Source organism: Paracoccidioides lutzii, assembly GCF_000150705.2.
Source record: "Paracoccidioides lutzii Pb01 unplaced genomic scaffold supercont2.3, whole genome shotgun sequence".
Classification (NCBI taxonomy): Eukaryota; Fungi; Ascomycota; class Eurotiomycetes; order Onygenales; family Ajellomycetaceae; genus Paracoccidioides; species Paracoccidioides lutzii.
In genome coordinates, this window is record NW_015440949.1 from 163,236 (window position 1) to 188,198 (window position 24,963).

Below are 24,963 nucleotides of genomic sequence, written 5' to 3' on the forward strand. Positions count from 1 at the left end.
TTTCTGCGGAAGCCCTTGTGCCAAACCAACATCCGCCCCCTTTGCCTCCCGTGTCCAACCTTCTCTCAGGAGGAAGTAAGTATGGTCCAAAGTGTAGATGAAGGGAGGACATGGTACTGTGTGTGGCAAATTTTTGCTCCCGTTAGCTTAAATTATCCCCAAGGGTCGACTCGTCCGCTGGGCAATGTAACGGTTGTAGTGTTGATGAACAGTATTTAAGGTTGGTCCATTGCTGTCCGGGGTAAGGTATGTCGCGGCCATTGGATGTTGGACGATTAGCCAGGATATTCTTGTTCGTTCAGAAGTTCTTTTTCCGTCGACGGGCATCTCAGTATGCTCATTTGGGACCTCATGGCTGCTGGATAGTGTGGCGATAAAACTTAGAATACGCACGGAGAACCATGGGTAACGAAGTGGATTAGGGGAAATATACCTATCCGGGACGTTGGTTGATAGATTTTTAGCATGCTCCCTGAATTTGCGTTCGGAAGAATAGACTTCCCGCAAGGAGGACCGAGATCTTAGAGGTCTCGGTGAAGGTTAAAGACATTTTTGATTTTGATGTCTCGTCAAGTAGTTAATCAACCTCACGGTCTAATGTCCCCGAGGCCACTCTTCAACTTCAAACCTCATCTTTCACATACCCAACGGCTTCGCTCCGCTCCAGACGTCGTATCAAGGGGGCCAACAGTCAGACGTACGAGTCAACAATTTCCCACGTTTGTTCCACGGGCTCACGACTGTTGGTATATATCAATCAGCCCTTGAGCTCCTGGCTTTGCGCTTAGCGAGCTTGCTAGCTTGAGAACCCCCTAGCGCCAGCTAGCTGACCTTGGTTAATCTAATTCCGATTGATCATGGGAGCTAGTTGGTTGCTGGCGGCGCCACATTCCATCTGCAACTCCAACTGCACTGCGACTCACGAACTGTGACCGTAACAGCAGCCTTTCTTCCATCATCGCCCGTTGAGCTCTGCTGCCCATCGAGCCCCACGCGCGATCCATCTCCCTCCGTTGAGTCAGTTAGGCGGTTGATTACCAACCTCTCAAGGCGCCAATCCACCACTGCGCCCAAACCCGTGTAGGCTGCTCTGCCTATCCGTTTTACGGCAGAACACGGTGATTACCCGCGAGGTTCCTTCCTCTAAATCTGCTCCGAGTCCGAGTGGTCGCGAATATCGGAACTCGGTTGAGTAGCGGGGAGCCGCCTGGGCGAAACCCAAGGTGGTAGCAGATAACGGGTTCGACACGGTCAGCATATGTATCACCCCATGGATGGCATGGAGATCGAGCTTCCTCTCGAGTGGGAGAACTTGGATAGGTAGGCTTCGGATTTTTAAAAACTTCTCATGCTTAACTTTTTGTTACACTGCAAACAGCTTTGCTCCCCTCCTCCTAACTGGATGTGGTTAATTTCATCGATGGACTATACATACCTACCTGCCTGCCTGCCTACATGTAAACAAATTCTCTCTCCCCTTCCCACAACATGTAACCATCACCCTTCAAATCGCGGAAACATTCTGCTGCTGCAAAACAATCACACTGTATCCTGTCACTACCCCCCATGCCAATCCATCTGACGTTCTTTTGTGTTTCCCCAAAATATCCTCTCTGCAACTCGATTGATGGATGCTGCTCTGCATCCCAGACATGAAAATAACGTGCTTGAGCTAACAGAGAACCTCGCCAAAATGCGCGAGTTCGACTACAGGCAGATGGGGCAGCTCTTTGTCATGGGCTTCGATGGTACTAGTGTTAATTCTGAGATCCGTTCGCTAATCGAGGACTATCATCTCGGTTCCGTCATATTGACCGCTAAGAATTTGAAATGTGCAAACTCCCCTCCCCTATTTCCTTTCTTCCAACCCCGCATCTAACCAATATTTATTCATTGTAATGTCTCTTAACAATACCACTCCCCGTGCCCTTGGCCCTTTCGATATGTATCAATTTATCAGTTTTATTATTATCAGGGGACAAGGCATCATGATTGGACCAGCCCAGCCACCTTCTCCATGGACGATGCCTTCGTTGAGCACTTTCATATTAACTTAAATCGTTTTCAGAAGCTAATATTTAAATGTAGCGGCAGAAGAAACGACCAAGCTGGTGTACGAGCTACAATCCATCGCGCGGAATGCTGGCCATCCTGTGCCACTTATGATATGTCTCGACCAAGAAAATGGCGGTGTCAATAGTCTCTTCGATGAAATTTACATTCGCCAGTTCCCCAGCGCCATGGGGATGGCTGCGACTGGTTCGAAATCTCTCGCCAGAGAAGTTTCTAAGGCTACTGCTCAGGAACTTAGCGCAGTTGGTATAAATTGGATCCTGGGTCCCGTGCTAGATGCGTTGACGAATGCCAGAAACCAGCCTCTGGGTGTTCGAAGTGTAGGCGATGACCCCCAGGAGGTATCTGCCTATGGCATCGAGTTTATGAAAGGCTATCAAGATGCGGGCTTGGTAACTTGCGGAAAGCATTTTCCCTCGTATGGCAATTTAGATTATATGGGCTCCCAATCCGATGTTCCCATTATCACGGATTCGATTGAGCAACTCAGCGTGAGCGCGCTAGTGCCATACAGGAGCGCAATCACAAATGGTATAGACTCCATGATGGTAGGAGGATGTGCAATGTCGTCTGCTGGGATGACCGTCATGCATGCCTGTTTGTCCGAACAGGTTGTGGACGACCTCCTGCGAAAAGACCTGAAATTCGACGGCGTGGTCGTTTCAGAATGCCTAGAAATGGAGGCGCTCAGTTACAACATAGGGGTTCGCGGTGGAACAGTCATGGCCATGAAGGCGGGCTGTGACATCATCCTGTTATGTCGTTCTTTCTCTATTCAACAGGAAGCTATCAATGGGCTAAAGGTAGGGGTAGAGAATGGTATGATTAGTAAAAGCCGGATACGCGAATCATTGCGAAGGGTCCTGGATATGAAGTCGCGATGCACGTCATGGGAAAAAGCATTGAATCCCCAAGGAATCAGCCTTCTTTCAAGAATGCAACCGTCACATACAAGTCTATCCACCAAAGCATATAACAGTTCCCTCACCGTTGTCAGAGATAAACACAATTACCTTCCGTTAACGAGTATCCTGGAACCCGACGAAGAACTTCTTCTCCTCACACCTTTGGTTAAGCCACTCCCTGCGTCTGCCACGTTGTTATCGATTGTTACCGAAAACTCAAATCGACCATCACTCTCAACTGATGCCGTCTCATGGGAACGCAATGCTTCCGTGATGAGCGGCGAGAGCGTTTTCAGAGAGTTTGGGCGGTCGTTAGCTCGACAGAGGAACGGGCGAGTTTTGCATACCTCCTACACGGCCAACGGTGTCCGGCCTGTCCATGAAAATTTAATCGATCGTGCAAGCGCAGTCATTATCGTCACTGCTGATGCAAATAGAAACCTTTACCAAAACGGTTTTACCAAGCATGTGTCCCTTATCTGCAACTCCCAATTTTCTCCCAGTGGAGAACGTCGCGCAAAACCTGTGGTTGTTGTAGCTGTCAGCTCGCCTTATGATTTTGCTACAGATCAGTCTATAGGTACCTATATTTGCACTTACGACTTCACAGAAACCGCCCTTCAAACTCTAGTCAAGATTCTATATGGAGAGCTGGTACCCACGGGCTCACTTCCCGGCTCTCTCAGCCGTAACCAGAGACTGCAACAATCAAGGCAACACTGGTTGGTGGAGAATTGGAACGAAGACCGGGATACCCACGCTCTCGATAGTCTCCTCAATATTGTTAGAGAAGATGTTACTCAAGGCCAACGGTCTGAACTTTTTAGCGTAACCTCCTCCACTCTTCTTCTACGCAACAACGACGTGGAAGAGTCTCACTTCGTAGTAAGAAACAGTAGCACTCATTCGCTCTATGGATTCTGCTCGACATATTACTTCAAATCCACCGGAACCGGTGTGATCGGCGCGCTTATTGTCGACCCTTCCCGCCGAAGAATGTCCATTGGCCATTCACTTCATAACCGTGCAATCCGAACACTGATCCAACGTCCGGGCATCCGAAGCTTCCAGCTCGGCGCCAGATTACCCGGGATATATCTGGGAATCCCCACAGGCAACCCAGTGGAACGCAAGAGGCTTAGGCAGTGGTTCGCCAATCTGGGGTGGAACACAGCCCTCTCTCGCTCAGTTTGCAGCATGGTCCTGCGAAATCTCGAAAACTGGACGCCACCAGAGGGGCTAACGAAAATCCTACAGAGCTCTGATGTGGATTATGATCTTGTTTATGGCTGGGAGTATGCAGACTCGGTTCTGGATCATGTCAAGACTACATCGCGCGTGGGGGTTATGGAGCTTTACAAGAGGGGGCTAAGCGGTGCGCCTGGAAGTGGTATTATTCGGGCTAAACGCCGTGAAGACGGAACGATACTGGGTAGTGTGGTAGTATATAATTCTACTTCGACGCTGGCGGAGGCAATGCCCGCCCTTAGGGAAACTCACGCGATATCCGGGGCGATCTCTTCGCCGGTGATATCCCCTTCAGTGGGGGAATATGCTACGCTGGTGCAGGGATTAATATTACTGGGGATCAAGCAGATACGAAAGCAAGGGGCTAGTGCAGCAGTTCTTGATTGCGTACGTACATTTTGTTGCTCCTATTTAACTCCTTGGCTCTCTCCATCTGTTAATTGCATCTTTTTCTATTACGCAACGAGAGCTTTTCCACCAATTCCCTCATTCCCATGTTTGGGCTGCGAAAATTTTACCCCGTGGCTAATCTTGTCCCTTGACGCAAAATAAACAGGTTGACGGCGACGGAAATTATGATAGTCTCTCCTCCATGGGATTTTCTGTGCTGCACAGCTTCGATGAAGTCACCTGCGACGTTTCTAACTGGAATATGATGTCCGCTTCATGAGCGGTAGAGAACACTTTACCTTCCCGACTCTATGCCGATAACTCATTAGCACGGACGCCATAATTCTTCCCTGATAAATCTTCTCATCAGATGATTTTATTCGATCTTCCTTTTTCAGTTCCCTTAAAACCCTCTTCCCTCCTTTTTTTTTGAGCGTTCTCAAAATATCACATCTGCTCTAAAATGTGCTCGCCGCATCTTATTTATTTATTTATTTATTTTTGCTATTGAGCGTTCAAGTTTTTCATTATTTCGATGGATTTTTCTCCCTTGCATATACGCTGTGTATACCTGGATAAGATCACCTTTTTCAGTCCGATCCAGAGAATGCGAGACTTTCTCCCTAGCGCAAGATGTTGTGCTATGGCAAGTCTTGTGAATGTATTAAAAATTCCTCTTCCTCTACCAGTGCCCTCGAATCAACGACCTTCTGATCTATTCGCCTCCATTTTAACTTTTCATCCCGGATCCTCACCTCCTGACCCGCTTCTGATCCACGTTCCATCTCACCTCATTTTCACGACATTAATGTCAATTCGATCGCCATGTTATTTTCCTGGTGGTTTCTATTCCCTTATTCCTCTGTATGGGCTACATAACCCAGTTACTTTCCCTGGATTTTCCATGTATTTCATTGCCATCTTTCATTTTTCTTGGCACCTGTTTTCAGTGTGGCAGAGCCCTTTGGCCGTTGGGTTTGGGAATTTCTTTTCTCAGGTCTTGTCTTTCTTCCTGGTCTTCTTTCATTGCTGTAAATACTATACCCAGTTGAAACCGGCTTATGAGGATTCTTGCTACTTATTTTAGTATGGATAAAAAATGGAGATGGATATCCACTTTTCAAGACCTACTGATTAAATATATTGATCTTATTCACCGCTTTCTAGTTGGGAAGCACAACTCAGAAATGATAGAGAAGATGTTACCATTCCTGTGGCCTCCATAGATATGTTGAATATGAGTAGTATTTTATTATGCCCGATTCAACTATAAATATAATACGGTGCAATTATCTAACAATGATACAAATTTTTGGCACCTACATTGAGCATGAACTGCCCCTTCACGAATGTCAACTATCTTAGTCAGCCCAGCACATTTTCTGTTATATACCACCCTATTCCTAGCAGTTAGTTAGTTAGAAGATTAGATGCGGAGAATACACAGCTCAACTTGATGCAACATTAGCTATTGAGATATCCCGACACTATGGGAGAAGCAGGCTGCGGCCCATGGATGTATGTATGCAAGCACGCATGCTTTATAATCACCACTCTTCACTAGATAAGCCCACCACATGCAATGAATCATTCCATAGCCTTGCCTCGTCTTCGGGGCTGTAGAGGTGACTCGTACTAGCTGAACTCCAATCGTCGCCATCATCCTCTCCGGGTTCCGCTTCAGAACGATCCGTAAGATACCTACCACCTCTACCTTCCCGCTCCTTACCAATGGCGGCCGAAATGGTAGTGGCAGCACCCTGCTCAGGGCTTCTGATCAATTTCACTTAATCAGGGTTTTGAGGTATACCCCCGAAATGTTCTGCGGAGAGGTGTTTCCCCAGCTGAGTGGGAATGCACTCGGGATGCAAGCTTGCTGCATGGAGACCTTGGCTCCCGAAGCGGACGTTCTATCTCATTGGCTATATATAAGTTTGCCGTTTTGGCCGCGCGTATGCCTGGAAAGGGGTGTACTCCTCTTATTGAGAATTATAATTATCGGGAGCGTTAATGCCGCTGACTCTTGTGTCCCGAAGACGACACTGTTACCATACGAGACTGGAACTCTGGCGTGGTACCAGATAGCAGCGCAGGTTTCAGCAGTTGGAAGAGCAGAAAATGGGACAAATTGTTGATTGCAAGTTGAGATTCATAGCCGTTGATTGTGAGCAGGAGACCCGACAAGGCCATTACGCCGGCGTTGTTGATGAGAATATTAACTTTTGTCTGTCTTTTCTAATATCTCCTTCGCCACATTCCGGACGCTCTCTAGGGAAGCCCAGTCCATCTGGACCAGGTGTATCCTGTCTGGCTTAACTACTTTCCTGAGGGAGGTTTTGATTTTTTCCTCCCTGGCCGTTAGGTAGAGCGTCGCCCCTGTTGCTGCGATTGCACGAACGGTTTCGACGCCAATGCCAGAAGATACGCCACTGATGGCTACTCTCTTCCCTTCCAGTTTGCTCTCCATGCCCTCATCTTGAACGATTTGAAAGGCAGTCGGGCGTTGAAGCCAGAGATCTCTTGCGGGTTAGCGTGAACTGCGGCGTATCGAGACACCTTCCAAAATGTATGGGAGAAAAAGGTAACTAATCGAAAGACACTGTCTTAATGGAATAATCATTCGGGCAAAGCCTTATCTTCAAGCAAACTGAGGAAGGAATCTGGACCTTTTATTGAGCTTCTGGGCTTCCAAGGATGTGAATATGCTGCCCATCGTAGACCAACGGGCGGACACCCTGTTTGCGGGTCAAACCTTACCCGGAAAATATATGGAAATGAAGTGCGACTTATGTTCCATTTATCCAACAGAAAAGAGATGTTTAATAGATTTTACGAACATCTTTAAGGTCGGGGGATAGTCGCTGAGGGAGGGGTTCCCAACGACTCTGATACAGTACTAACCCAAAAGTATTAGCAACACTCCCACTTCTTTCCTACCTGCTCCAGCAGAAATACATTTTAATGGGGTTTGCCAATACTTTTGCGGAGTGACTTGTGGTACATAGTTATCCATGTAGATGGGATACACCGTAAATTCCCAAAACGAACGGCCCAGAATAACAAGCAAGGAACTGTGACAGACACGATGATTGCGCTGCCTTGAACGCGAAGGAGCGAGATTGCCCAGCGGGAAATATTATTGGGACAAGTTTGGAACTGGGATCGTGTTGTGCAGCGTATATGTAGAGATATATTGGTCATTTCAAGTCAATAAACTCCGGGGACCATTCAACATGAAATCCACGTTAATTAGGTGAAGTCAAGTGAATGCTATTGTGATTCTCCAGTGTGGTAGTGGTAATAATAACAATAATAATAGAGAAACAACATGGTATTTAAAAGTTTAGAGACTGCTCAAAGAATTTGCGACAGCTGAAAATGATAATTTATGATTGTCTGCCCTTTGCTGGTAACTAGTTGGGAATAGCTGCAACATAACGGATACCGGACCACTGCATGGCGATTCATATATATTTACAACCACTACTGTATCGGTGTTTAATCTTATCACAGGCATTTGGAGGTTGTGCAGAGGATATGATGAAAAGAGGGGTGAGATCACGTATGTCCATGTATGTATGTACAGTTCCAATGTTCAAACAGATGAGAGGTCAGGGATAGAATGCATAGCCCATATTTTGTCCAAAACATAATAATTTTTCAACACAATGGCAATAATGGCTTTCTACCATCTTCTATATTTCAAATCGTCAGACAGAAATTCCCTTTTCTAGGATTTCCAGAGTGAAACTAACAGTTCCTGGTCGCAGTAACTGTGGTCAGTATCGAATTGACATTAAATGAGAAGGCGAAGCATAGCTTATCCAATGCTCATCACCTGGGAGAGTTATGGCCCAGACGTTGAGATTAGAGAAGGGGCATTAGGGACCCGAGAAAGTGACAAGCAATTGAATGCACCGTTGCGTCAAGGACCCAAGGTGCATTAGGGCCCGTTTATAGTCGACGCGGAAGACAGCTGTGCAAGATGCCTGTGCCGTTGGCAGGTATGATTCAAAAGCTTCCCCTCCAATTTGCCCCCTTATTCTCAGATGTTTAACGGGAGACCTGCGCGCTAGCACGGATATGGGTCCGATATTCGGTCTGGGCCGTTAGACAGAATGCTTCAAAAGGAGGGACCCTGGGCCGCAATGTCATTGCACCAAGACAGGCTTATCACCCAAGGTTGATCACTCAAGATTCACAGATCCACTTCTCTCGTTGGAGCGGTAATGGATTCCTAATTGTACCAGGCGCCGAGTCAAATAGTGAAGTTAACCTGATATTCCTACGCTAGTTTGGTTTATTGCAAAGGGGAGAATTCTCGCTGTCCGAAAGGAAAAAGAGAAAAAAAAAAAAAAAACATGTTAGACAGAAAAACAACCCTTAAACTTACTTGTGCATCCACGCGTATGCAAGTACTTTAATGGACTATCTTCTGTCCAGGACGGGTATTCAAAAGTCCAGGCCCCTGTAGCGTTTGAGCCAAAGCGTCATAGAGCTAGGTATATATACTTGTCCCATGCCAAATATTCCTCAGGGCAAAATGCTCTGCGCAGGCCGTTGAATTAGCCGTATCTGAATCTCCGCAACCATTTCAATCAGCGCATTCAGCCCTTTTACACTTGGGGCTACGGTGCCCCAAAGCCAGCAAGTCAAAATACAATCAGCCAAAAGGCGCCAGAAAGGCTAGTGTTGAGACATGCTAAGCGCCCGCCGAGTTTACTCGGATCACGATTTTTGTGTATTTTAAGAGCCTGAATCAACATTAGAACCGTGGGATGCAAGTGAATCTGTGGTAGAAATCAGACGTCCAGTGCATTCACATTCAGACAAAGCGAAAGACGAAGCAGTAAAACCCAGAAAGGCTGTGGCAGTAGATGCCATCCAGAAATCGGAGGTATCAGAACCGGAATACAAAACCGTCACTGACCGAATAGAACAACAAAGGCGTTGAAAATGCACGAAGTGAAAGATGCATATCCGGCAATCTTCTCCGCGGCGACCAGGATGATTGCATCGCAATAGATTTGTCACACTTTCACAGTCAGGTTATCTGCACGAAGATGGAGGACGAAGTGGCTGGCTATAAGAGTGGAGGAGGCACAGTCTGGTTACCGTGGCTGAGTGATTTGACGAAGTTTAAAAAGACATCAAAGCAAAATCAAGGAATCCAAGGTCGGTTGTGGGGAGGATGATCCAATCGTTATTTTACCCTCCCCAGACGCTAAAGAGATTTCTGAAGATATTGTTGTTCCCAACTTTCACTACGTTTCAGGCTTTTAGCTAAGTCCTCTCCCAAAGTCTTGAGTATGGAGTTAACTAAATTACAGATTACTTCACTGTCAAGTTCTCAACATTGTTTTGGGGGAAGGGCCCTGGACCAACACAGGGCGTATATTATTGAACAAGCACATCCGGGACCCGGCGCCCTCTCGTGCAAAAGCTGCAAATAAAAGAGGCAACAAGCTGGGAAAACTGAGGTCAGGCTCCCTTGGGAGGACCACCCGCTTCTCTCGAATCCCTGGTTCACGGGGTGGGTTCCCCGGAACAAGCGGATTTCGGTTTTTTCATCTCCGCATCTCAATCAGAAGCCGGGAAAACTGCTCGTGGAACTCCTCCTGATTTCATATGGGGCTCGTATATTTATAAAAACTTATCCCTATTATTGAGGCGTACGCCGCACAACATATAAACCTTGTTGCCCCCGTATTCGCTTGATCAAAAATGCGAATTGGATCTCCAGGTCCTCCCGCCTCATTCCATGAGAACATTCTAGAAGAGGACGAAGAAATAAAAAATAAAAAATAAAAAAATAAAAAATAAAAACCATAAGAGGGAGAGATGACGATGGCGGGCTAAAACTCCTCGTTCCCCGTTCCCCGTTGCCGAGCATAGCCGGGCCATGCAGACGCTGGTCAGACTCACTGGTCATGCTTCCGACTCTGTTTAGATATGGCCTTTATCGGGGATGCCCTGGGGTATATTAACCGGGTGTCTGCTGCAAAACGATATGACGGGTTTTGGAATTTTTGTGTATGCGGTAACTAGTTAACTAACTAGTTACATGGTTAGATTTGAGTTAGAAGGGAGTGCGCAACCTGGACTGAGCCCCGTGAAGACTTCGCCGCGGCGCAGATAAACGAGGCAAAAGAAACAAATAGTTATATCTGTAGATTAGATTGATAAAGACATTAAGATGCCGCTCCGCCGTGACCAGCAGATTGCGTAAGCCAAGCAGCTTCCCGAGCCTGCGTCCTTTTTTAACTCCGGGGGACACACTGCAGATTCGAATCAAAAAAATTATGATTTTTTTTTTTTTTTAAAGTTCCAAGCTCCTTTTCATCTTAATTACCTTTTGGAATTCTGAATTTACCCTTTTCCAATCTCTGCGTCGAATCCACTTCATGGAATCATGTCATCTCCCATTTGACATGTGTTCAGGGTCCGATACCAAGGTAAAACATGACACTGCATGCATGCATCATCGCTGTCCATCCAATGACAATCACTATGCCCTAGCACAAGGACTATCTAAGCGAGATAAAGCACGATGGAATCGCATCGCCATTGAATCGTCTTCACTTCTCCTGTCATCCTCTCAGTTTGGCTACCTGCGAGTGTCGTGGGTTTTTTGGATTTGCGATATTAACGTTATCACTTTCGTTTTCGCTTTCAATTTTCAGGTAGGTAATGAGGCGGAGGGAGGTCTCTGCCTCGCTTAACGAAGAGGGGGGAAAGTAGGCCGACCATACATGGATGATGGCAATGTCTTTGTTGGTCCTTGCCCACTGATCGATGTGCATTTTGTTTCTCTCCGAGTGCACCCTTCGGGTACAAAGTCAGTACTCACATATACCATCCCTCTTGGATCTGGACATCACCAACTGGACGTCGGTTAGCCGTTTCGCTACCGCTAGCAGCTGGTAATTCTCCATTAGTGCTTGACGAACTCCCATTCCAGGGAGGATTGATTGATGCTGCCCAGAAGGGAGCCAAGAGAGAAAAGAATATTGTTCCTGCATCTATATTTACGCCCTTCCTTGACGGCAGTGATATTATAATACCATTTGAGTTTCAACCGTTGTCTTAGAAAAAAACAGGTGATGAAAGCAGCAGAGGACCTTCCCCTAGGCCCCCCCCCCGGAGAAATTCAAGAATTATTATTAGCACACTGTTATGGAATCCGGAGAGAAAAAGAAAAGAAAAAAAAAAAAAAAAAAAAAAAAAAAGAGAGCCCTTCCGTGACCGAGATTTGATTATTTTTCTACCAGGGTTATTATTTTGGTTTCTTGTTTAGCTGACCTTTGAGTTACCCCTCTAATCTTGCGCTGATTGTCAGGCGCTGTCTTCTCCAAATGATTGGGTCGGAGGGGAGTAGAGGGTATTGATCAGCTCCTGTCAAAGAAGAACTTTTACCGCTAGGTAGGTGGCCAAGTGGGGATTTCAGGATTCCAAAGAGGAACAAAGCGGAGAGGCAGTGATTGCCGACAGTAAGCATCCAATAATCTGATGAGCTGCGGACGCCGTATCTTAGACCAAGAGAAACTTATTGAGGGTATTTTCTTGGGATTACTTGCTAGCCCTGTGTGTGACATTACCCAGCACATCAGAGGCGTACGACAAAAGGGACATTGCAAGCAACTTTTGATTCTCGTTTGTGAGTTGCTCAGACTGTTCTCGAAGAATCACTTATTTTGGACATCTCTGGGAAAGGGGGGCGTTAGCAGTGTATTTAGTAACAATGTGTTGTTAAACCAGCAGGGTTCCTCTGCAGCCATGGTTGAGTCTTGGGAGAATCTCTCAAAGCCTAACGTTTTTCTCCATGGAAATGGAAAATGCCAATAATAAATACAAGACCAGCATGCATTTTGCTGATGCTGGCCACAAATTGGAATGTGGCGTTCAAGAACATATTAGGTATGATAGGAAGGATTTCTCAAGGTCAGCTAACCCATGTAACGGCGAAGTACACGTTGGGGCAAAATGGCCAGAAGTCCATGGCGCGATGAGAGAGCATTTATCAGAAAGGCAGATGAGACGCCGAAAAGGACTCGAGATCATTTCTCTCATATAACTAACTAAACAGAAGACAGGAAATTCTTGTTCCCCCCCTTTTCTTGATGGGTTTCTCCTTGTTGGAGAGTTGTTACCTTCCCATGTGTTGTTGTTGTTGTTGTTGTTGTTGTTCAATGTGGTCGATTCTATTCTAATCCCGGCCTGAGGCGAGACTTGAGACGAGGCAATGAGTCTGGATTTTGAGCTACCAAGAAACTCCTGACCACGTGGTGTTGTGACGAAACTTTGAGTTACAGATTTGCAGCGATACGATTACGCGTGAACCGTGGCTCCGTTGATCAAGTTTTCTTGGAATAACTTAATCGAAGAGCGATCCGCAATAATCAAGGTTTGGGCGTCCAGATCTCGACATCTCGTTGGTTTCAACTTTTCTGAGGAGGTTCTAGCATGGAACAATCTAGGCGTAAAGTTGAACGTGGTTTTAAAAAAAGTTGAATCAACCGTGAAGCCCCCCCCCCCCCCCCCGCCAATTAAAACTACATGCACTAGCATACCTCACACATATCTCACACACTTAATTACCCTTCGCCAACCCTAATCCTAACCTTCCCTTAACTTAACCTCTGTGTTGAGGTGGTGCGGTGGAATAGCGATTGTTCAGTAGAATGTTGCGACGGATTGTCGCAAAGCGGGCTCCAACTTTTAAACCACGCTCAAATTGTCCCCTGTACAATCTCGTATCTGCTGGGTGTTTTTCTCTTTCTGCTCTTTTTGCTGCTGGACGGGCCCGTTACCGGGTGATTAATAGAGCTGGTATGAAGTTAGATGTGAACTGCCGGGGAATGAGCGGGAAGGGTCCACATATGGCCCCAAGCTAAATATTAAAGGGGCCATACGCTCACGATACCCGCGGGTGGATGTCCTGTAAGCATGCGCATGTATCCATACATGTCTGGGGAAGAATGCCTGCAGGGTGTGTATGTTTGTTCTACATAGCCAGCTGACCTTGCCTCCAGAAGCGGTGTACGCAACCCGCGGTCCTTCAAGCCTAGGGGATGAAATTAATATGCAGAGCATTGGGCTGAGCAGATGTAAATCCGGATGTAAGCAATTGTGATGATGCCAAATAATTCCAAATAATTAAGAATGGCCCTTTTCTTGTCATTTGACGGGAAAAAAAAAAAAAAAAAAAGAAAAGAAAAGAGAGAGAGAGAGAGAGAGGCAAGTAGAGGATTTACAAAAGCTTTCTAAACTCAAATTTGTAGCGATGCTGATAGGGATATCGGATAAACCAGAGAATGTTTGCATGCATCAATCAGACTCCAAGTGAGGAGTTAGACATTATTCCCCCATTGTTTGATCCGGCTGAAAGAGATCAAGAGCTTGTGACTTATAAACCTCTCAACCCGACTCTGGATGACGGAAGGATGGGGGAATTGCCTGTTGTGTATCAGTCTTCGTATTGCACTTGAAGGGGGGAGCCTGGTCGCTCAAAGGGCTGAGAGGCGAAAAAATTTCATGCAGACCTTAATTATATCGTTTATGATTTCATAATAAACTTGTAACTAACTATCCCTCACCCATAGTTATCTCGCCTCCCATATCTCCGATTTAAGCATCTTGGTTCGGGCGGCTCTTGGTTCCCTTCGCTACCAGCTCATTTGTTCTAAACAGAGTAGTTGGTTATTTGAATGTTATTTTTATCATCATCATCCTCACTATAACAACTCCCTCACTACACTCTGTGTCTCTACCCGATCCCTTCCCCCATGACGACAACCAAAAACAGCGAACAGAGACCATTGCAAATAAAAAGAACCCTAACTAACCCCAGACTTACAAGTTTCCCCTGTGCTGTTTGTTCCCTTGCCCCTTGTCGCTGCGAGTTGGATCGCCCAAGTTCCCAAGTTCCCAAGTTCCCAAGTTCTCAGGTTCTCAAGTTCTCAAGTTCTCAAGTTCTCCAAGTTCCCTGACTCCAGAATCTCCCCGCGCATTTTCTTCCCCACGCCACTTTTAGTGGTTAACAAGTTATTTTAGCTTAACGTTAACTAGTTAAAAATTACTTGGTTGCTGGTTGCTGGACTTCCGATTGCTGGGAGCATTGTTTAACTTAACCAGCCTCCGCCCCCAAGTCCGTCTATATACTTGTCTCCACCCACCTCCTCACTTCATCTCCTCAATCAAACCCACTCCGCACCTCCACCCCCATCATCTCATCACGCCGTCACCCAAACATCAAAACCGGCTCTGCTTCTTCTCTCGCAGTCGCACAGCCCAAAACATCCCGTCTATCGATCAACCAATCTGTTTGATTCGCGCCAGCAGAACACGCTGGATGACGGAGTACAAACACTCCTTTCTCTGCTCCTCGCCTGTTTCTATTACTCCTGCCTTCCCTTTGCCCTCCCTATACTGGCCATACTTCTCCTCACTTCTCGGCTAAATACCCACCTTCATTGCGGGGGTTTGCATCTTCATATCCCGCAATATCTATCTGTCTAGCAAACGCTCGAATTCACTTCTGCTAGTTTGCGACCTGCACGCTTCTTTTACATCCCGTCTGCCCGCCTCTATCTCTCCTTTCCCCTCCCCCCCCCCCCAACCTCTTTGTCTGCCTCTTTTGCAGCCATGGAGAGTTTCGACACCATGGCCGCCATGCCTTATCTAGGCAGCCCGTTATCCATTGCCAATATACAAAATACGGACTATCTCAATGCGATGCCCTCCCTGGAGATTCCAGAGTCCCATTCAACTTACGAAAATGATGCGTTTGTTAGGTATGCCGCACTGTACACTTCGGATCATACCCTCTTCCCATCCCTGCCTCTCTGCGGACTAACAATTCCACTCTCTTTGATAGCGGCGACGATATTGGGTTTTCGCAACCTCAAATGCCAGCGCACCCTATGCGACGCTTTTCCAGTAATCACTTTGACGACCCTTTCCCAGAAATGATGCCTCCCTACGAAACGCTACCGTCCGACCAGCAGCCGCAACAGGATGCCTCCATCAACCACAACCACAAACTGCTCAGCTTTTCCATACCCATGTACAACTTCACCCTGTTAGATTACTCACTGCGACGAATCTCAATCTCTATGGCTGCGCAGCTACATGGCATGTTCTTTCTTGCCGAATCGCCTTGGACTGCTTCACCAATTACCAAACCTAATGGGCCACCCCCAATGGCTGAATTAACATGTTACAGGCGAAACCTCTTCCAGGTTACAGGCTCAGTGACGCTGCCTCGTTCAATGAGATATATCATGACAGACCAAGGCGATCGCATTCCGATTCTTGCGCAGGAACTCACTGTGTCCGCAACAGAGTCGGTTGAAGGTAACCCCGTTAAGATCATTTCGGTTCCATGGAAAACACCCGCGGCCAACGCAGCTGGCCAGCCGGAAGACAAGACAGAAAAGGGAGCCCCCTTCTATTCCTTTGGATATTATGGCAGGTCAAGATATAGATTCGGAATATGCCACGTTCTCAATTGCCTGGAAACGCCTGCAGTTCCGCATTGCTACTGCGAATAATGGGAGGAGGAAGGAGTTACAGCAGCACTTCGTCGTGAGACTGAAGATTGTCGCGACGTTATCCACTGGTGCTAAAATCCCCATCTGCGAGGCCCATTCCGGACCCGTAATCGTGCGTGGTCGTAGCCCAAGGAATTTCCAATCGCGAAAGGATCTACCACTTAGCGGCAGTGCTGCATCTTCAAGAAAACACGTCCAGGCAAATGCTAACCGAACCGCAACAAGTGAGACTGCTTCTTCCCAACTGGGAACAACGAAACGCAGCAAGTCTCCCCAGGACCAGGATAAGAAACCGCAGCTACCATCTCCAACGTATGCGGACTGGTCGCAGACAATACCCAGCACTTCTGCAGCTCTCCCAACCCCAACTTTTTCAAACACCACGGTAAATGACACGGCCTTGCCATATGCTCAATCCAGTCCAGAAGTACCACAGCCCCGCGAAAAGCGGCGACGTATTAGCGTCACGGGACAACCAATCAGTCTTTCATTCGCTGACGACGGCTCAAGCCCAGTAAACTCCGGCGGAGACTCCACGGGCACAACCCCAATCATGCAAGTTCCCGCCATGCTGCCCAGCCAGAGACAGCAGGACATCAACGGATCCCCCATCGATGCCTCGCAGAAGATCCCTGCCGTCCCGCAAACAAAACGTCAACCTCTAGCTCACAACCGCAATTCCTCAGGCAACGTGCCCACTCTAAGCCAACAGCAACAGCTCCCGATTCTGGCGTCCCAGTTATTAAATCCCAATGAGACCGCTGATCTTCTGTATGAATACTTCCCGCTCGGTTTGGATGATTGGCAAGCACCTGTTGACGCTGTCTATCGACCCCACGTTGTTCACCATATGCACTTGCCGGATGATCCTAAGGCCATCGCTGCAAAGAGCCGGAGCAGGACGTATTTTATTGAAGGGAGCTAAATACTTGTGTTGTGTTTTCCTTTTACATGCCGACATCTTATTGTTCTCTTGTTGGATATACATGCACATAATTTGGTTTCTGTATTTCTTGTGATATCCCATGAACTAGGAATTTTGTAAGCATCGGGGGCTGATTATATGGATTTCTTCTTTTTGGTTTCTTGGGAAGAGAGATATGCTTCTTGTTTCCTAATGCCTGGTGGACCGGATTCCTTTCCTCAAGTTTTATTTTTATGCATTTATTATATATATATATATATATATATATATTGGAGTTTTCTTTTGATGGACACCTACGTTCATGCTTTTGATGATGGCCGCGTCGTCTCCTTTTGAATTTGTTTCATACGATGTTTTTTGGTCTGTCCTTTCGTTTGTTACTGATATAATGAGTCCTCTCTCTTTTAACCCTCTACTAAGATTCTCAACCTTTCCATTGCATACATACAAACGAACCGGTGATCCAAACTGCTATGTGAATTGTATTCTGGACGCATCTTCTCCGAAACGATTTTCACCTCAATGCATCCTGTTTTCCCCGTTCTTCCCCGGATCAGTCGCTTAAGCGCGGAATAGCAAGGGTATAACCATATCCCACACCTTCCCACACCTTCCCACACCTCCCTATCAAACTATCAAATAATCCTAGCACATGCCTATAATCTCACCAAATCTACTCCAAAAACAGGAGCAAAGTTACCCCAATCAGCCCCCACCTCGCCCCGATAACCAACCAATCATCTCAAACCTTCTCATTCATGGATGGGCGAGATTCCATTTCCAACTAATCTGGGTAAGTGAAAAGACAATGGCTGGCTCTTTTCGTCCATTTTTATTTATCTAATATACTTTATTTAAACAAAGTTAAACTTTTCGGCCTTGTGGGGATGTGGAGCACAGAGCCAGGGCATAGGGGTACTTTTCTTCCAAGGTAAGAATTACTTTTTCTGCTCTATTACCAAGAACCGGAGGAATGGAGAATCCCGGTGACCCGAACGTAATACATCCTTCTGCGTCGGTCATATCTTGATGCGCTGTGTTTCGGAGATTTTATTTTGTTTTATGTTGAGCAGCATTGATTTTCTCGATTGGTTTGAGGCTGTAGTTAACTATGGTTCTGCTCAAAATCAATCTCGTCGGAGATCCGGGATCCACCTCATAATCATCTCCATCATCGCTCTGAAAATTCCTTTCTCAGTCAAATACTGCTAACAATAAATGTCTCAGAGGGTTTATTACTAATGCATGATGAAAACATGATAACATTCTCTCAAATTGATGCAGTTGTTTTAACTACTTCCCGTTCAGCATCTGCATGTTTCTTATCAAAACCAACCAGCGTTCTCACACCACTCCACACTTGGAACACGGTTACCTAGTGACATGGGATGGGCTGAAGGCTCTAACTAGGAACAAACGGCGTGGGAAAAGAATATTCTTAAGACCTTCCATTCCGGGGTGGGCCGGGAAATTAGAACGAAAAATTGAAGGAAACTCCGGATTTCTTTTCTTCTTTTTCTTTTTTCTTTAAATTTTTAAATTTTTATTATTTTATTATTTTATTATTTTTCATTTTTTATTTTTTATTTTTATTTTTATTTTTATTTTTTTTTTGGCTTATCAGTGACAAAGTTTGAACACGGTGGGTAAGATAGGGGCGGCAGTTATTCAGACTGGTTCTTTGAAACTATGCACCGCCTTGTTGTCATTATCATACACTATCCTGATTTAGTTACAGATGGTCTGACACCAGAGACAGTAGGATGCCTATTCGTGACCATGCACAGTGCGATGAAGTCATAACTATCAAGGAAATGTGCCCAATTGGGTGGCTGGCATGTTCTCTCTTATATGAGTGTGTATGAAGAATGTGGCCAGGACGGGATCATCCATGTGGAGGCCATACATCCCGTTTTCAACTGATCGTGGTGGAGTTATCCATCCCCACCACACCAGCCATGACAGTGGATAACAAGAATTCCGGAGTGCCTAGCCCAGCTTTTTGGGTTTAACGAGCCGGGAGGTCTCCATTTGTGGGCCATTGAGATATTTCGATAATGGTAGTCTGTGGAATCAGTATAAACTTCAGCTACTTCCAACCACCTACCCGACTATGCCAGAACGAGATATATAAAGGTGAGAATTCATTTGATTTGTTTGTTTGCAACTTTTACCATACTATTAGAGATTATTTTACAATAATGATCTAATAGAAACTCAGATAGTTGATATGAGCAGAGAGAACTAATGAATTGACTGACTTCAATCTATAACTCTAATGAGTTTAAAGTAATGTGAAATAGAAGCATATTCAAAAAGCTTAACAGTTTTCTGTGTTATTGATTGATTGATTAACAAAGTTATTCATAAGTTAAATGTCAGCATCTCATAAAGGTATTATGCAACTGATCTATCAACTTAATTATATGATTCTCTTAATGAATTAATTTACCTTTTTGTAAAAAAAAAAGCTTCAGTTTTTACCTTGAAAACTTTATCAATTTTATAAAAAAACTTTACATATATAAAATTAAACCAGCTTTAAAATTATAATTTTTTATTTTATTATATTTTTTTAAAACTTTACTAAAAAATTAATACAAAAATTTAATTAAAATGTATTTTTATAACTTAATATTCATTTAATTTAAATATTAAAAGATTATTTGATTACTCATCTTTATAATTATTAAGTTGCAACATACACTCAGTTACTATAGTATACTAGTCATTATTTACTTTACTATAAGAGATTAAATTTTAAGATTTAGAAAAATTTAATTAACTTTTAACTATATCTAATAAATATGTTTAAATTTAAGTATATATATATATATATCTGAGAATATAGTATTTTTATCTGTAATATAAGTTTTAATTATTATGTTAAAATAATTTTGATAATAATTTTTTAAATAAACTTTAAATTATAAATATATCATTTTGAATGTTCTTAATACTTCATAAATATAAAAATGAATTTATTAAAAAAGAAAAAAGAAAAAAAAATTATTATTTCTTATTAATATATAATCATAATATTTATTTAAAATAACTTTATTTATATTATAGTTATATATATAAAATCTCAAAGTATATAATTAAAGTTAAATTTATTTTTTTAAAATAAAATTTATGAATTTTCATTATATTAAATTATTTTTAAAATTTCTAACTTTTCAACTATTTTTTATAGTTTTTAGATCTTTAAATTTAACTAAAAAATAGTTTATTTAATAATAATAATATTAAAATTTTTAATTTTCTTCAATTAATAATAATACTTATAAATTATTGATATTAAATGAACTCATTAGATATTTTTCATATAATTAAAGTTATTTTATTTTTTTTAAATTCATTATGAATATTAGTTTAATAAAAAGTTCTTTTAAATTTTTTTACAGTTAAAACTCAAAAAAAATCAAATATTGTATAATTCTTTCAATAATTACAGATCGAATCAATCTCTCACCGTATCGACGGCCGCTTTTGGTATGCCGGTGTCTGCTTCTAGCCGTCAACGACGGTATCGCGGCGGTACCGCGCACGAGCCACCTTCCCAGACGCGGCTTAGCCTCCCGGCCGCTTTTACATCCGGTAGCTTCACCTGAAGCTCACGTGAATCTCGCGCGAAGATCACCTTTGAATTATCCCCTGCAGTCTTCTTGGCGGAGTTTGGGCCACAGTTCTTGCCAACGCCTGGCTAGAACTTCTGAGATCGGTGTAGCTTTCACCAATGTCCTGATCGATCATTTTTCGTGGATCTCGTTCAATCATTTGATTATAGAATCTAGGGAACTCAAGTATTCTCCCCCGGGACAGGTGACATTACGGTTTGCTGTGTACACTGGCCTTACAATCGTCGAATCAACCAGCGAGATATTAACACATTTCTCATGACGGTATTTCATACTTACTGTGGAAGTACTTCTAGCTTTTAGCAGAACTCTAGAATAAGAAATGGATTGCTATGAAATCCATGAAGAAGAAGCTGTCGGGTTTCAGTCAGTCGAGGGTTCCGAAATAAAGTGACGGTACAGAAGCTGAACGTCGCAATGTCAGCCCAGTGTTCAGTGGGTCTAAGTGGTCGGGCCCTGGCAGAGCACCTTCAGAAATTGTGAAAGTGCGGAACGGATACATGTGTGATAAACAGCGAGTTGATGTGATGGATTTCAAACTGTGGTTTTTCGATAAGTGGTTGGAAGTTGATGTCTGATGCACGGTCGAGTCACAACAGCCATTTGCCACAATTCAAAACCGCACACATTCAGCTCCCACTCGAGAACGTCTCCGAAGATTCTAACACTGATCTCCCTCTCCCGAACGAGCTCGCCTGGATCCCCAGAGACTTACCACGTTGTCTGAGCTTGTTCCTTCAGCAAAGGCACCGAGGAGATCTGTGCGCAGGGGCAACCTAAGGGTGAAGGGAGTGCACCAACTTGAGTTGAGAGCGGGTGCGTGGTGCCTTTTGGCCATGACCGTGGACGATGAGTCGAAAGAGGAGACAGCAGCTTCTGTGGAGGAAGAGGAGGTGTATCAACAACCTATCTGTGAAAGTAGAAGGGATAGTGCACCTTGCAAACAGGTAGTGAAGGTAGTGTAACTAGTTAAGACAGAAGGGCAGGATTAAATGTGGTATTAACTTGCATATCCCCTGGGCATCTCTGATTTTTTTATATACTGACCCAGTAGTGGTCAACCACAGCCTTCCTTTGCGGCTTCCCAGCTTCCTTCATTTGGCTGGGTTGTTAAAGTATTCTCTTGAAACCGCCTGTGATCTCACTGGGCAGATCCATTCATGTCTACTCACCATTGAGATGTCATTCTTCATAATTTCTTAAGTGCATGAGTGTAGATGTTGTCAAAAGGCCTACAGACACAGATGTTCTTGTCATGATAAGTCACATATACCACTCAAAACCCCCAAAGCAGAACATTCATTATTCAATCAAGGTCATGAATGTGAAGGTAGGTCCATCATCCTTGTCCATATTCAAATGTATACTGTACTCATAGAGTTACAAGACCAAAGTCAAAACTGGCCTACTTATTGCACTTCACCCTGCAACACGTCCCTTGCACCAACTGAGCAGGAAGCACTTCTGAGTACCTCTCTGGTAGTGCTTTGAAATGAAGGATCTGGGAGTGAGGTTTATCATAGCAGCATCTATCAGCAGAGCAAAGAATAGGTCTCCCAGAACAATATTGTCATTGAAAATTTTACCTTATCCTGTTTCAAATATTGTTGAAGAAATTTCCACAGATCAAAGAATGTTGCAGAGCATGGCAACCTATTTTACACAGCACAGCATCTCAATGACCAGCTGGGTTGATTTTGTCAACTCTTTGCTAATGGCATCTAATACCACATTCTAAAACCCAGGCTGCTGGGAATGGATTCTCAATTTGACCTATCATTTTTTAACAGATACATGTGAGTATCACTTATCAACAGAGCATTTTGATGCAGCTAAAAGATGACATTGATGACTTCAAGTGTATCATCAAGTTAATCTTGTCAAAGCTGAATTCTGAGTCTATCAGCTTGGCATGTGTGAACCTGTGATGCCAAGACTCTCTATACTAGCTCCTTGCCCTCACACTGCTTATCAAAGCACTTTAGGATCAGCACCTCCTAGGATCAGCATCATCTCAAGATTCAGCACTCGGGATCAGCACAGATCAGCACTTCTCAAAAATCAGTCCTTTAGAATCAGCACTTCCTGGAGGATAGGATCAGCACTTCATGGAGAATCCCCATTTCATGGAAGATTAGAGATAAAACCTATTGCTACTCATTCATGTATATAAACACCTTGAATCCTCAAAGTTCCTTCAAGAGATTCAGTGGTTAGCTACTATTCAATCCTACACATACGTTTGATCCATCGCTATTCTCCTCCCTCTGTAGCGCTCGCCGCACCTATACACCTACTCTCCTACGATTCTAGTTATAGAGCTTCTCACGCTTCCTTTTGACACTCAGTTCATTTGTCCTAAGTGTCCTCACAAAATCTTCCAGCACTATATCTATCTCAGATAATAAATCACATATACAACTTCAGTTTTAGCAAGGTGCATGAAGAAGTTAGAAAATGGACACCTGCTGCAGAAGTTTTGAGAAGTCAAAAATACCTGCTTTGAGATCAGATGTTCTGTATAGATCATATCATGTAAGAAGAGAGACAGGTTGAAAAGGCAAAATTATATCTTAAGACTTGTCTTATGACTTCCAAACTATCTCAATCTAAGTATTTTCTAGTTCAGTCAACTTTGACTAATCTCTACTACAAGCTAAACTATCTATAAATGAAGAATTAAGCTGATTATCTCTCTTGAGTGAAGAAAATAATGGAACTGGAAATTAAATGGCTAAAACTGTTATCTTATGATCAACTCAGAGAATTTCAATGCTTACTTCTTTTCTTTATTGAAGTTCAAATCAGACAGATATTATTCATATGCTGGTATCTTGACCAGAGAGCTGGTAACAGTATATAAACCTGCAAGAATAGGATACAATGAATCAGTTTGAGTATGTCAGAGCTCTTATTGCATTAGCACATCTCTTTCCATCATCACAAGATGCACTGAAGAGATGAGAATATATTCTAATTCAGAATAAATTCTACAATTCCTCAGAAAATCAAATTTTCACCTGTGATATTATTCATCTTTTTATTTGCATCACATGAGATGAAGTTGGAGATATTGACAGAAGTATGAAAAACTTCAAAAATGCAATAAAAGTAATCAAGAGAAAAAAGCATTAGTTTCTGATTCTGAGAATTGACATCTATCTCTTTCAGAATATGTGTGATCAGGTACAGTCTACAACATGATGGTTGAGAACTCTCACTGTGAGTGGAGATTCATCAATATGTTTACAGAGTTAATTTTCTATCAGTGAAGGTGTTTCTAGAAACTAAAGCAAATTTATCAATATTCAGATAAGTTCTGTTCGATCCAATCACATATTCAATCCCTGATTGCTATGAGTAATGTCATTAGATTTAGCAAGCCAAGGGAGTTAATAACTGGATAGAGTATTACTTGTGAGTTTAGATGATGAGTGAGATCTCAATCAACAGTATTTATCTGGTAGAACAAGAAGATATTTGTGGTCATCTGGCAAGTCTCCTAGTTGTCATTATCAGGTTTCTTCAACCATTTTCAACACCTTCAATAGCTCTTTATGGTCAACAAAGAGTTCAGTATTGACTCTACAAACAAGTTCTGTTGAATTGTTGGGCTTGAGGAGGGTGTCACACAGCTTTGCTTCTCTAATGTAGAATATTGATGATGTTTTCATAATTGCTTCAGCATTTCCCTTTATAAAATACAGGAGCACTCTTTCAATACTCACTGTTCTGAGTCAGAATTGTGTCCTATATTTCTTTTACAAACAAGGATTGTACTTACTCCCAAATGATGACACAGCAGCCAAGCATGCAGCTGGGTGGGAGCTCATCATACTGTATATGTTATCCTCATTCAGTTATATCTCTCTCAAGAGTCTGCTTGCCAGTCCATGCTCTCAGTAGCTTCTATCTATCATCAATTGAGTAATCCAACAGATGGTCTTGCCATTGTGTTTCCAACAGCAGGTGAACACATTTCCAGCAAAATTCTCATCAACTATTACTCTAATGTAGTAGCTCCCGCCAGCGGGATAAGGTAGGTACTGCTTATATAGTCAGTGTACACTGAGTTTGACAGGTTTTCCTAGTAAGATGTTAAGAGATGAGAAGAAAGAGGGTCATCTTGCCTCCCTGGGCTCTGTCAATTCTTTCCCAAAGTTCTATAGTTTTCACTGGATATTGTCGCGGCTTCATCATCAAGCATGGCTTCTGTGACTTGGTCACTG

The 24,963-nt window shown here is 43.7% G+C and overlaps 5 protein-coding genes across 5 annotated transcripts; 2 read left to right on the top strand and 3 right to left on the bottom strand.

Annotated features, from left to right (window-relative positions):
• Positions 1–1,693: 1,693 nt before the first annotated feature.
• PAAG_01372 (beta-hexosaminidase) lies at positions 1,694–4,896 on the top strand (the record flags this gene model as incomplete). Its single annotated transcript, XM_002796318.2, has 3 exons — positions 1,694–1,832; positions 2,089–4,613; positions 4,783–4,896. 3 exons carry the CDS (start codon positions 1,694–1,696, stop codon positions 4,894–4,896), a joined length of 2,778 nt encoding a protein of 925 aa, XP_002796364.2.
• Positions 4,897–6,163: 1,267 nt separating this feature from the next.
• PAAG_01373 (short-chain dehydrogenase) lies at positions 6,164–6,806 on the bottom strand (the record flags this gene model as incomplete). The annotated part of the gene is made up of 2 exons (XM_015844329.1): positions 6,164–6,402; positions 6,671–6,806. The coding sequence occupies 2 exons, from the start codon at positions 6,804–6,806 to the stop codon at positions 6,164–6,166; spliced, it is 375 nt and encodes a 124-aa protein (XP_015701237.1).
• Positions 6,807–6,831: 25 nt separating this feature from the next.
• PAAG_11267 (hypothetical protein) lies at positions 6,832–7,083 on the bottom strand (the record flags this gene model as incomplete). Its single annotated transcript, XM_015846944.1, has 1 exon — positions 6,832–7,083. The coding sequence occupies one exon, from the start codon at positions 7,081–7,083 to the stop codon at positions 6,832–6,834; it is 252 nt and encodes an 83-aa protein (XP_015703366.1).
• An 8,177-nt stretch (positions 7,084–15,260) lies between these two features.
• Positions 15,261–17,093, top strand: PAAG_01375 (hypothetical protein; the record flags this gene model as incomplete). The annotated part of the gene is made up of 3 exons (XM_015844330.1): positions 15,261–15,409; positions 15,493–15,971; positions 16,090–17,093. The coding sequence occupies 3 exons, from the start codon at positions 15,261–15,263 to the stop codon at positions 17,091–17,093; spliced, it is 1,632 nt and encodes a 543-aa protein (XP_015701238.1).
• Positions 17,094–20,613: 3,520 nt separating this feature from the next.
• On the bottom strand, positions 20,614–21,832 carry PAAG_01376 (hypothetical protein; the record flags this gene model as incomplete). Its single annotated transcript, XM_015844331.1, has 4 exons — positions 20,614–20,799; positions 21,014–21,064; positions 21,450–21,610; positions 21,778–21,832. The coding sequence occupies 4 exons, from the start codon at positions 21,830–21,832 to the stop codon at positions 20,614–20,616; spliced, it is 453 nt and encodes a 150-aa protein (XP_015701239.1).
• Between the last annotated feature and the right edge of the window lie 3,131 nt (positions 21,833–24,963).